Source organism: Notechis scutatus, chromosome Z, assembly GCF_049901735.1.
Source record: "Notechis scutatus isolate UNSWTSFEM ecotype Mainland chromosome Z, rNotScu1.2, whole genome shotgun sequence".
Classification (NCBI taxonomy): Eukaryota; Metazoa; Chordata; class Lepidosauria; order Squamata; family Elapidae; genus Notechis; species Notechis scutatus.
In genome coordinates this window covers 116,924,622-116,936,998 of record NC_142025.1, presented here as the reverse complement: position 1 = coordinate 116,936,998, position 12,377 = coordinate 116,924,622, and the positions used below count along the sequence as shown (strand labels likewise).

Below are 12,377 nucleotides of genomic sequence, written 5' to 3'. Positions count from 1 at the left end.
TAGAATTATTAGCATTAGAATAGAGCTGGAAGGGACTTTGGAGGTCTTCTAGTCCAGCCCCTTGCTCAAGCAGGAGAACCTATACTATTTCAGATAAGTGACTGTCTAGTCTCTTCCTGTTAGGAAATTTCTCCTCAATTCCAGATTGCTTCTATCTTTGATTGGTTTCCAACCATTGTTTCTTGTCCTGCCTTCAAGGGCTTGTGGAGAATAATTTGACCCCCCTTCTTTGGGGCAGCCCCTCAAATACTGAAATACTGGTATCCTGTCCCCCCAGTCCTTCTTGCACTTTCTAAGTGATCAATCAGAATAGAGCTGGAAGGGACCTTGGGGGTCTTCTAGTCCAGGGTCCCCAACCACCGGTCCGTGGACCGGTACCGGTCCGTGGAACAAATCCTACCGGGCCGCTGGTTTGCTGGGCGCCGCCATCTTGTTTTGATGAAAAAGTGCTTCCGGTGAGCTTTTCCGGTAGAAAGCTCACCGGAAGCACTTTTTCATCAAAACAAGATGGCGGCGCCCAGCTGATGCCGGTACCGGGCCGCGGCATAAAAAAGGTTGGGGACCACTGTTCTAGTCCAAGCAGGAGAACTTATACCATCTCAGACAAGGAACTGTCCAGTCTCTTCAGTGATAGAGCGCCCACAATTTCTGGTGGCAAGGAGTTCCACTGATTAATTGTCCTCTGTATTAGGAAGTTTCTCTTTAATTCCAGGTTGTTTCTCTCTTTGATTAGTTTCCATCCGTTGTTTGAATGAAAGGAAAGGAAGGAAGAAGGGAGGGAAAAGAAAGAAAGAAAGAAAGAAAGAAGAAAGAAAGAAAGAAAGAAAGAAAGAAAGAAAGAAAGAAAGAAAGAAAGAAAGGAGGGAGGGAGGGGGAGGGAGGGAGGGAGGGAGGGAGGGAGGGAGGGAGGGAGGGAGGGAGGGAGGGAGGGAGGGAAGGAAGGAAGGAAGGAAGGAAGGAAGGAAGGAAGGAAGGAAGGAAGGAAGGAAGGAAAGAAAGGAAAGAAAAGAAAGAAAGGAGGGAGGGGGAGGGAAGGAAGGAAGGAAAGGAGGGAGGGAGGGAGGGAGGGAAGGAAAGAAAGAAAGAAAGAAAGAAAGAAAGAAAGAAAGAAAGAAAGAAAGAAAGAAAGAAAGAAAGAAGGGAGGAAAGAGAGATAGGAAAGAAAAAGAAAAGAAGGAAGGAAGGAAGGAAGGAAGGAAGGAAGGTTACATAGATCCCATCTGTGGTATGTGGCATGGGGCGCCCGTTCACACTGGCAAGTCCTCCCTTGAAAATGCCAGTCATCCAGTGAGAACATTCAGGTGTTTGAATTAGCTCCAAGAAGTCACCAGAATAAGGATGATTGGAAAACTTGGTTTTGACTTTGGTTTGAATGTGACCCCTGACACAGACTCCCTCTTACCACCTGGGGGGGGAAGTTACCCTCCCGCCCGGCTTCCCACCTCCATCTCCCCAAGAGGTTAGAGACTATAGAAACCCCACAGCCAGAGTGTTCAGTACCTTGTCCAATGCGGACGATGCCTGCAATGATCACAACAATGAGGGCTAGCACCTTGGCGTAGGTGGACAGGTCCTGGACTCGGGTTCCCCACTTCACGTAGGCACAGTTCACGAAAGTTAGGAAGCCTGAAATCAAGAGAAGGAAACAAAGCAGAATGACTTAGAAGGAAGGGGGGTAACTCTCTTCCTCCCTCCGAACTGTGGATTTGTGGACTTACGAATATACCCATTCCCAACTACAGGTGGTCCACAGCTTATGACCATTTATGGCTAAGCGAGACATTTGTTAAGTGAGTTTTGCCCCGTTTTATGAGCTTTCTTGCCATAATTGTTAAGGGAATCACTGAGTTGTTAAGTTAGTCACATGGTCATTAAGTGAATCTGGCTTCCCCAACCTGGGATCTCTCCCCTATTATGTGATGATACTTTCCTCATTATTCACTGACCTGGGGAAAAGGTGCCTATTCTTCAGCTATGACAGGTATTACTTACAACCACAGCTCATCTTCTTTTAACGACCCCATAATCCCTAGCGGGGTGGAGTCAGGGCAATTCAATGGAGCTGAGTGTTTACTGGCCGGATGCCCTTCCTGTTGCCAATGTGGAGTTTTTGTTCAGCAGATATATTCTCATTGTGCCCAGAGAGAGAAATATCTGCCTCTACCTGGGATCGAACTCACAGCCTCCTGATTGTGAGGTGAGAGCTCCACAATCTCTCTCTAGACTACTGCACCACTCTAACTTACAACCACAATTGAGCCCCAAATTTCTGTTTGTAAGTGAGCCTTGTCCCGTTTTATGACCTCTCCTGCCACAGTAGTGAAGGGAATCATTGCAGTTCCTAAATTAGTCACACAGTTGTTAAGCGAATCCGGCTTCCCCGTTGCTCATTGGAAGGTCGCGAAAGGGGATCACGCGACCCCAGGACACTGCAACCATCGTAGGTATGAGTCCTCTGCCAAACGTCTGAATTTTGATCAGGTGACCAGGGGAATGCCGCAACGATCGTAAGTGTGAAAAAGGCTCATAAGCAGGGGTGGGATGCAAATATTTTTACTGCTGGTTCTGTGGGCGTGGCTAGGTGAGTGTGGCCATGTGACTGGGTGGGTGTGGCTTCTTCTTTTTTTTGCAGCAGGCCCCCCCGTGCTCCGTTGTTTTTGGCCTCCTGGGCCTCAGGAAAATCTCCTGGGGGAGGTGTTTTTGGTCCCAGAAGGCTTCCCTGAGGCCCAGGAAGGCAAAAAATGGAGCGTGGAGGGGCTGCACACTCCTGGGCGAGGGGGATCCTGGCACAGCTGATCATCAGGAGGAAAAAGAAAGAAAAAGAAATACCGGTTCTGCCGAATCAGTTGCTGTTTTTTTACTACCGGTTCGGCCGAACGGCAGCATCCAAACTGGGCCAGGCCGGTAGAATCCCAGCACTGTTCACAAGTCACTTTTTTCAGGGCTGTTGTAACTTCAGTCACTAAATGAACTGTTGTAAGTTGGGAACTACCTGTACGACTTAGTAGCCAAGCATCCAAATTGTGATTATTATTATGGTTTTTTTAGTTTTCTTCCCCCCAAAGCAGCTCTTGAATCAGAGCCCCAAATATCCCGTCAAACACTGATGGAAGCTAGAAATATTTTTGTTGGGCATCAGACCGGAAAAGTATGGTAAACTTTAGGGAATATATATTTGAGTTTACATGTATTAACTACAGCCAGAATTGTATTTTCACAACAATGGAAAAGCAAAGAGACCCCAACAGATGAGTGTGTAATTAAAAAAAATATTAGAATGTGCAGAAATGGACAGATTAACACTTACAATTAAGGAAAAAGGAAGGAACTGAATATTTCTCAATATGAGACTTATTTTACCAAGGGTTAGAGAATAAAAACAGAAGTTAGAAACATGGAGATACAAAAATGACTAATGTTATAAAGGAGATTTGTTAAAATAGATAAAGTAAATAAAACAAATCAAAAATTGGGGAGGGGAAGATTGATGTAAGCTACTGTGGATTTATAGTCCTGCCGGCAGAGTCCTGGACTTTTATCTTGGATTTCTTCCTTAGTTCCTGTTTCTGAGTCATTCTGAATTATGAAGCAATCATAATCCCAGCAAAGACAGGGAGCTGAATCAATTAACCCGCCAGCTGGGAGCAATGGTGTATTGGGAAAGATAACTAGGAGGTCAGGTTGATAAGACCTAAAGTCCCAGATAAGTGATTTTTTTTTTCTGAAGGACAGCAGTTACTTCTCCAGCCTCGGGGGCTTTTTCAATGGCAGGGACTACAAGTCCCATTGTTGGCAGCCAACAATGATAGGTTGGAGCAGAAGGATTGTAGCATTTTGCTTCCTGGTCTTAAACCTGGGGAGGAGGGAATCAGGCCCTAGACATTTGGGGTTCAGAAAGTGGGAAGCAAGGTTTTAACCCCTAAATTTTGTGACTCACAAGGTTATAAAACACAGATAATCGTCGACATACGACCTAAATTGAGGCCAAAACTTCTGTTGCTAAGCAAGACAGATGTTAAGAAGGGAGTTTTCGCCCTGTTTTACGGTGTTTCTTGCCGTCATCGTTAAGGGAATCATCATGGCGCTGGAGTTAGTCACCCAGGTTGTTCAGTGAATCTGGCTTCCCCATTGACTTTGCATGTCAGACGGTCACAAAAAGTGGATCACGTGACCCCCAGGATACCGTCAAAAATATGAACCCACTGAATTTTGATCACGTAATCGTGGGGATGATGCAACAGTCGTTAAGCAAGGAAAAGGGTTCACAAGTCCCTTTTTTCAGTGCTGTTCTAACTTCAAACAGTCACTAAATAGAACTGTTGTAAATTGAGGACTACCTGTATTGGGGCGGGTGGGGGGAACCCATCCTTCTTTTCCCCATCTATTCAAGCCACTATTCAAGATGTTGATTGTTGCATCCGTTCATTTTTTTAAACAGATTAACACAGTTGGAAGGGACCTTGTAGGTCCTGTAGTCCAACCCCCCACCCAAGCAAGAGACCTTACACCATTTCTGACAGATGGCAGTCCAGTCTCTTCTTGAAAGCCTCCAGGGATGAAGCTCACATAATCCCTTGCGGGGGTGGAGTCTGGGCAACTGAAGGAGCTGAGTATTTACTGGCCGGATGCCCTTTCTATGCCAATGAGGAGCTATATTCAGCAGATATTAACAGATGAACAGAGTTGGAAGGAGATCATCTAGCCCAACCTGCCCCAAGCAAGAGACTCTACACCATTTCTGACAGATGGCAACCCAGTCTCTTCTTGAAAGCCCCCAGTGATGAAGCTCTCACATCTTCTGAAGGCAACTTCTGTTCCACTGGTCGATTATTGTTCTGTCAGAAAATTCCTCCTTATTTCCAGGTTGAATGCCTCCTTGTTCAGTTTCCATCCATTATTCCTTGTCTGGTCTTTGGGTGCCTTGGAAAATAGCTTGACCCCTTCCTCCTCTCTGGGGCAGCCCCTCAAGTATTGGAAGACGGCTATCCTGTCTCCCCTGGTCCTTCTCTTCACTTGGCTAGCCATGCCCAGTTCCTGTAACCGTTCTTCGTATGTTTGAAGCGCCAGTTCCCTAATCATCTTTGTGGCTCTTCTCTGCACCTTTTTCTAGAGTCTCAACATCTCTTTTCATAAGTGTGGTGACCAAAACTGGATGTAATATTCTAGGTGGGTCTTACTAAGACTTTATAGAGTGGTATTAGTACCTCTCTTGATCTGGATTGTATCTCTGTTAATGCAACTTAGAATTGCATTGGGTTTTTTGGCTGCCCCCACACACTACTGGCTTATATTTAGCTGATTGTCTACTAAGACTCCAAAATCCCTCTCACAGTTCCTGTCATTAAGCCTGGTTTCACACAGTCTATACGTGTACTTTTGGTTTTTCTTGCCTAAGTGTAAGATTTTACTTTTCTCTACACTGAATTTTATTTTGTTAGAGAGGGCCCAGGGTTCATGTCTGTCGAGATCCACCTGGATCTTGAGCCTATCTTCTAGGGAGTTGGCTATTCCTGGCAGCTTAGTATCATCTGCAAATTTGGTAACTTCCCCTTCTATTCCTTCATCTAAGTCTTTTATTTTCCAGCCTGGTGCCCAAAACCCCCAAACCGAGACGCTGGATTCCAGACAACCATTGCCAGTGAACATCGAGAAGTTACATCCAGGCGGAAGACACCAGATCTTCCTGGATATCACCCAAAGTTCAAAGACGAGGAAAAGAAATTAACTTGTTTATCCAACTCTTATTGCTTTTTTTTTTAATGTTCTACTCTTCTAACCTTGATCTTTATCCCAGGAATGAGTTGTTGTGTCTCAGGAGGTTATGGGAGATTTGGCTTGGAGCCAGATGGCCAAACCCACCTCTTCCCACCCACCCAGGACAAGAAGAGACTGTGTTGAGCCAAGGGCTATATACTTCAAGTTCAAGACATCAACTTTCTAACTGCAGAAATGGGATTTGGGATTCGGGAGGCCTTTTTAATCAACGCTTATCCTTTTGATAAACAAGGCAATAAATTCCTCTTCATTATTGGTCCTTGGAACGGGCCTGAATCTGAGCAAAGCCACAGATATGAGGACTCGTTTATCAAGGGGACCAGCTATCCTCCGGTGGGAGCTGGGACAGGTAGTCCTGCCAAGTTTTCTAATCATGGTTTTTGGTTCAGTGCCAACCTCTGATAGAAGACAGCATTTGTAGCTCGGGGTTGAAACTGGGAGGTCCTTAGTGTTCTTTGAGCTTTGGTGGTTTCCTTTCAGACGTTTCATGACCCAACTGGGTAACATTATCAGTGCCAGAAGGGTGGGGTTTGTAGAGAGGACAGGATTATTGTGAGGTCCTTGTGTTCTAACCAAGGCTTCCTGAGACAGTAACAAACACACACTGTTTCCAAAACACTTTTTGGTCTGCCACAGTCTTTTGGGATAAGGCTGATAAGCACCCACCTTTATCTCATTTGAAATGCTGCCAATGACTAAATTGCCAATCAGCTGTACAAGGCCAAAAGGAGCACAAAATCAACACAGAGCTTCAGATTTTAAACCAACCAGAACGAACAAAGTTGCTTCCTGCAAAGGCTCATGTCCCTTTGCTCCTCCTTTATGTCTTATGGGAGGGGCCAATTATCTCCAAGCCTTACTCACGAGTTGCCTCTTTTGTCTAAACTGTTCTTGCCTTCTGGCAGCTCTGAGCAAGCGCGCATTGGGAACAGGCTCCCCCTGTTTCTCTGCCTCGCTGATGCCAGAATCTGGAGGCTCCGGAGTCAGCACATAACTCTCAGATGGCCCTGGCCCCATCTCTGTGTCAGATGCAGATCCCTCGTCCGAGTCCTCCCCAGACTCTCGGACTGACCCATGTTCCTCCCCACTGTCCGACTCTGCTGCCAGCTCCACAGGCCACCGGCGAACCACAACATTTTAGTGCTCTCTGAGCTTGGTGATTTCCTTGCAGATGTTTCATGATCCAACTAGGTAACTTCATTGGTGGTGGTGGTGGTGGTGGTGGTGGTGTGGTGGTGGAGGACGAGGAGGATGAAGATGAGGAAGATTGTGGAGTCCTTGGTGCTCTCTGAGCTTGGTGATTTCCTTGCAGATGTTTCATGACCCAACTAGATAACATCATCAGTGCTGGAAGAGGAGGAGGTGAGGAGGAGGAGGGAGGAGGAGGAGGAGGAGGAGGAGGAGGAGGAGGAGGAGGAGGAGGAGGAGGAGGAGGAGAGGGGGGAGGAGGAGGAGGAGGAGAGAACTAGAGTCCTTGGTGCTCTGACCTTGATGTTTTCTTGCAGAAATTTCATGACCCAACTAGGTAACATCATCAGTGCAGCAGGAGGAGAAGGAGGAAGAGGAGAACTGTGGAGTCCTTGGTGCTGTCTGAGTTTGATGTTTTCTTGCAGACATTTCATGACCCAACTAGGTAACATCATCAATACAGGAAAAGGAGGAGGAGGAGAACGATGGTGTGCTTCTTGATGTTTTCTGAGCTTGGTGGTTTTCTCGCAGACATTTCATGACCCAACTAGGTAACATCATCAGCACTAGAAGAGAGTAGGGTTTACTCTCTATTTATATATTACATATATCAAACTTTATCATCAAGGAACCATCAAGAAACTCCCACCAACACTGACTAGGCAAGTCGTGTGCATATAAACAGAGAGAAAACCCCCACTCCCTTCTAGCCCTGATCATGTTCCCTAGTTGGGTCATGAAACATCTACAGGAAACCAACCCAGCTCAGAGAGCACCAAGGTTCTCACACAACATAATACCCAGCCACGTACACCAACCTCATTTGCGTGTTGTGTGGATGGCCGCTCAAAAACCCAACACGGCCTTCTGCTCCCAAGAAAGCCGGTTTTTGTCTTCAACCTGGACCAAAGACCTAAGGGTGGACGGCCTCGAGTCTGCGGTGAATTCCAAGACAAGCTTTATTAAGTGACATGGCTCCAGAGGTCAGTAGGGAGGATGCGTCCAAAACATGAGCTCCGGGTTATCTCAAGTGGTGAAAAAAGGGATCTTTAGTTCCATCTTTTGAAGCTTGTAGAAAGCCTCCTGAGCTCAGCCTTCAGTTCAGTAGCTCCAAAACGGGGATAAAGGGATCAGTTGCTTTTCAGAGCTAAAGCCAGGGATGTGGGTGGCTTTAGAAGAGGCAGAGATGTTTCTGCTGCTTGGCCTCTACTCTGGCCTTCACCTCACGCAATGTGGCTGCCATCCCAACCCCTGGCTCCAAGCACTCATCCTTTTCGATCGATCGATCGATCTGAATAGAGCTGGGAGGGACCTTAGAGGTCTTCTAGTCCAACCCCCTGCTCAGGCAGGAGACTCTCTACCATTCCAGGCAAGGGGCTGTCCAGTCTCTTCTTAAAAGCCTTCAGTGATGGAGTGCCCATGATTTCTGAAGGAAAGCCAATCCACTGGTTAATTGTCCTCGCTGTTAGGGAGTTTATCCTTAATTCCAGATTGCTTTTCTCCTAGATTAATTTCCATCCATTGTTTTCTGTCCTGCCTTGAGGTGCTTTGGAGAATAATTTGACCCCCTCTTCTTTGGGGCAGCCCCTCAAATACTGGAAGACTACTATCATGTCCTCCCCCAGGCCTTTTCCCTACACTGACCATATCCAATTCCTTTGTCCAATACCGTTCTTCGTCTTTTTTAGTCTCTGGACCTTGAATCATCATTGTTGCTCTTCTCTGCACTTTTTCCAAAGTCTCAACATCTTCTTTTGTAAAGTTGGTGACCAAAATTGGATGCTGTATTCCATCTTACTAAGGATTTACAAAGCTGTTAGAAGAAATAACCCTCTGGTTTGGTTCCAAGCTAGGAGAAAGACACTGGAAACAACATGGAGGCTGATTGGAAAGATGGTTTTAATGATGAACAAAACTACCAGCAGTCTTGAGTCAGCCGACCAATTGGTTTGAAGAGTACATGGATTTTCATATAGTCTTGTTCTACAGTATTTTGTAATTTAGAGGCTTGTTCTGTGTATTTTGTTACTTAGTTTTAATTCCTTTGCCCAGCGAAGGCCAGCAATGAGTCTAAAGCGCTGTCTTCCTCAGATTTTTAATCTTGTTTAAACAAATGTTAATTAATCCTAGGCACTGTCTTCCTTAGGGTTTTAATAATCCTGTCTTGAATGAAGGACCAAATCTGCATTTTAAAAAGCTGCCTCCTGTCTCTTTAAAAAACCATGTTTTTTTTCATTTTGTTATTTAGGGAAATATAAGATTCTGCCTTTTTAATACTTCTCAAAATATTTCATTCTTCTAGGAGTGGGGGGGCGAGGCTTCCCTCAAAAAGATACGAACACTTCACGTGATTTTGATTCTATGCCTCTGTTTACACATCTAAAGATTAACAGAGGAACACAATCAAGATCAAGGGAGATACTAATACCACTCTAGAAAGTAAGGCCACACATAGAGTATTGCATCCAATTTTGGTCACCAAACTTATAAAAAGAGATGTTGAGATTCTAGAAAAAGTGCAGAGAAGAGCAACCAGGATGATTAGGGGACTGAAGACTAAAACATACAATGAATGGTTACAGGAACTGGGCATGGCTAGTCTAATGAAGGGAAGGACCAGGGCAGTCTTCCAATATTTGAGGGGCTGCCACAGAGAGGAAGGAGTCAAACTATTTTCCAAAGCACCCGAAGGCCAGACAAGGAATAATGGAAGGAAACTGGTCGAGGAGAGATTCAACCTGGAAATAAGGAGAAAATTTCTGACAGTCAATCAGTCCATGGAACAGAGGTTGCCCTCGGAAGTTGTAGGAGTGTCATCACTTGAGACTTTCAAGAAGAGACTGGACTGCCATTTGTCAGAAATGGTATAGGGTCTCCTGCCTTGGTGTGGGGGTTGGACTAGATAACCTAAAAGGTCTCTTCTCACTCTGTTAATCTGTAATCTAGCTTCTTCCTCTTTTTTGGGCTGGATTGGTTTAGAAGAGACAGAGACATTTCTGCTGGTTGGCATGCATTCTAGTCTTCACCCCAACGGGTGGTTAGCTGCCATCCCAGCTCCCAGCCTCCACCCTTCCCCTTCCTCCCACCCGAGCAGTTTTTCTGCCTAACCCCGTAAGCCCACGCCGCCCGTTGTTCCAGCCGGCACATTCCTGTGTTGCAACCAAGTGGTTTTCGGGGGAGCCTGACGCTGCAACTTCTCAACGGCTGCTTCAGACAGTACTTGCCAATTCAGCAGGCCCTCGCTTTCCCGAAAACAAGCCCAGAATTAACCCACTGGTTAAAAGGAAAGAGGAGCACAAGCAGCAGAAAAGAGCTGGGTGGTCACCAGACCTTGAGTCACGATGGAAAAAGGGCTCCTCAGAGCGGGGAAGCCCTGTTTGCAAAATCTCTGTAGAGATTCTCAAGTCATCCAGGTCATGGCTGTCCCAAAAGGTGCTTTTTTCAAAGGAGCAACTGAACTTTCTGGTTTTTATTTGAAGACCTTTCACTTCTCATCCAAGAAGCTTCTTCAGCTCTGACTGGATGGTGGGGAATGGAAGGATTAATATTTCTTGCAGACAGCTGGTCATTTGCATCCTTTTGGAGGGTTGTTGAAGCACTTGGAGGTTTATCTGTGTCCTCGGGGTCACCTGAGTGGCGCAAATAGTTCCTGTAGTTTTCCCTCTGGAAAATAATTCTCCCTCTGGAAATCCAGTTCTACTCCCACATCATTCGAAGGGTGTTACCCCAAATTGTATAGCTAAAAATCTGTAGAGATTCTCAACCATCCAGGTCATGGCTGTCCCAAAAGGTGCTTTTTTTCAGGAGGCAACTGGACTTTCTGGTTTTTATTTGAAGACCTTTCGCTTCTCATCCAAGAAGCTTCTTTAGCTCCTTGGCTCTCCAGTTTCTTCTTAAAAACCTCCAGGAACTTTGGAGAATAGAATGTAGAATGGAATAGAGCTGGAAGGGACCTTGGAGGTCTTCTAGTCCAGCCGCTGCTCAAGCAGGAGAACCTATACCATCTCAGATATGTGGTTCTCCAGTCTCTTAAAAACTTCCAGTGATGGAGAGCCCACAACTTCTGAAGGCAAGCTGTTCCACTGGTTAATTATCCTCACTGTTAGGGAGTTTCACCTTAATTCCAGGTTGCTTCTCTTCTTGATTAGTTTCCATCCATTGTTTCTGGTCCTGCCTTCAGGTGCTTTGGAAAATAAATTGACCCTCTCTTCTTTGAGACAGCCCCTCAGATACCCATCCATACCCAAATCCAGCAACTGTTCTTCATATATTTTAGTCTTCAGGCCTTTGATCATCTTAGTTGCTCTTCTCTGCACTTTTTCCAAAGTCTCAACCTCTTTTTTTTTTGTAATGTGGTCACCAAAACTGGATGCAGCACTGCAGGTGTGGCCTCACCAAGGCTTTATAAAGGGGTATGAATACTTCACGTGATTTTGATTCTATGCCTCTGTTTGTACAACCAAGGATTGTATTAGCCTTTTTGGCTGCTGCCGTACATGGCTGGCTCCTGTTTAAGTGATCGTCCACTAGGACTCCAAGGTCCCTCTCACAGTTCCTGTTTTTCAGCCAGGTCTCTCCTAATCTGTACTTGTGATCAGTTCTGGAGTCTGGGGAAGGCTCTGATGAGGGCTCTGTGTCGGAGGCAGAGATGGGGCCAGGGCCATCTGACACTTATCAGCTGCCTTCGGAGTTGGAGATCAGTGGGGAAGAAGAACAGCTGAAGCCTGTTCCTAGTGTGCACATGCCCAGAGCTGTCAGGAGAAGTTAAGGAACAAGGGTCAACTCAATGTTGTGTCAACTCAACTCAAGAGCAATGTGGGTGGTGGATGGTGAATGGCCCCTACCATAGAGGAGCGAAAGGGGAGTGGTGTTTGCAGGAGACAATTAGTATTTCCTTGGACAGCAACTTGGAAGCTATCAGCCTGGCAGTTCTCCAAGCTTGATAAGATCTAAGACTGTTTGCTGGGACTTTGCTGGATGTGAATGATAGGAATTCACATTAGCCTAGTAAAAACTCCTTGTCGGAACAAGGAGTCTACTTCGTGACTTTGTGAAGCCTAAGTCAGAACAGGGGACTGGAGGCTAAAATGTATAAAGAACCTTTGCTGGAATTGAGTATGTCTAGTTTAATGAAAAGAAGGACAAGGGGAGACATGATAGCAGTCTTCCAATATCTCAGGGCTGCCAAAAAGGGCTCCTGTTTGGAACTGGGCCATGCACACACTGGTTGTGCAGAACCATCCCTTTTCTCAGTAGCGGGGGTGATATGATAGTAGTGGTCCAAGATTTGAAGGGCTGCCAAAAAGAAGAGGAAGTCAAGATATTCTCCAAGGCAGTTGAGGGTGGAACAAGAAGCAATGGGTAGAAACTAACCAAGGAGAAAAGCAACCTAGAACTAAGTAGGAATTTCCTGG

The 12,377-nt window shown here is 45.8% G+C and overlaps 1 protein-coding gene across 2 annotated transcripts in view; it reads right to left on the bottom strand.

Moving 5' to 3' along the window:
• SLC7A7 (solute carrier family 7 member 7) overlaps window positions 1-12,377 on the bottom strand; it is a 38,110-nt gene that overhangs the window by 17,153 nt on the left and 8,580 nt on the right. For both annotated transcript variants that reach the window (XM_087945617.1, XM_026683066.2), the window contains one exon: window positions 1,501-1,626. In XM_087945617.1, the coding sequence (XP_087801743.1) occupies window positions 1,501-1,626 (126 nt within the window). The remainder of the gene's footprint in view (window positions 1-1,500; window positions 1,627-12,377) is intronic.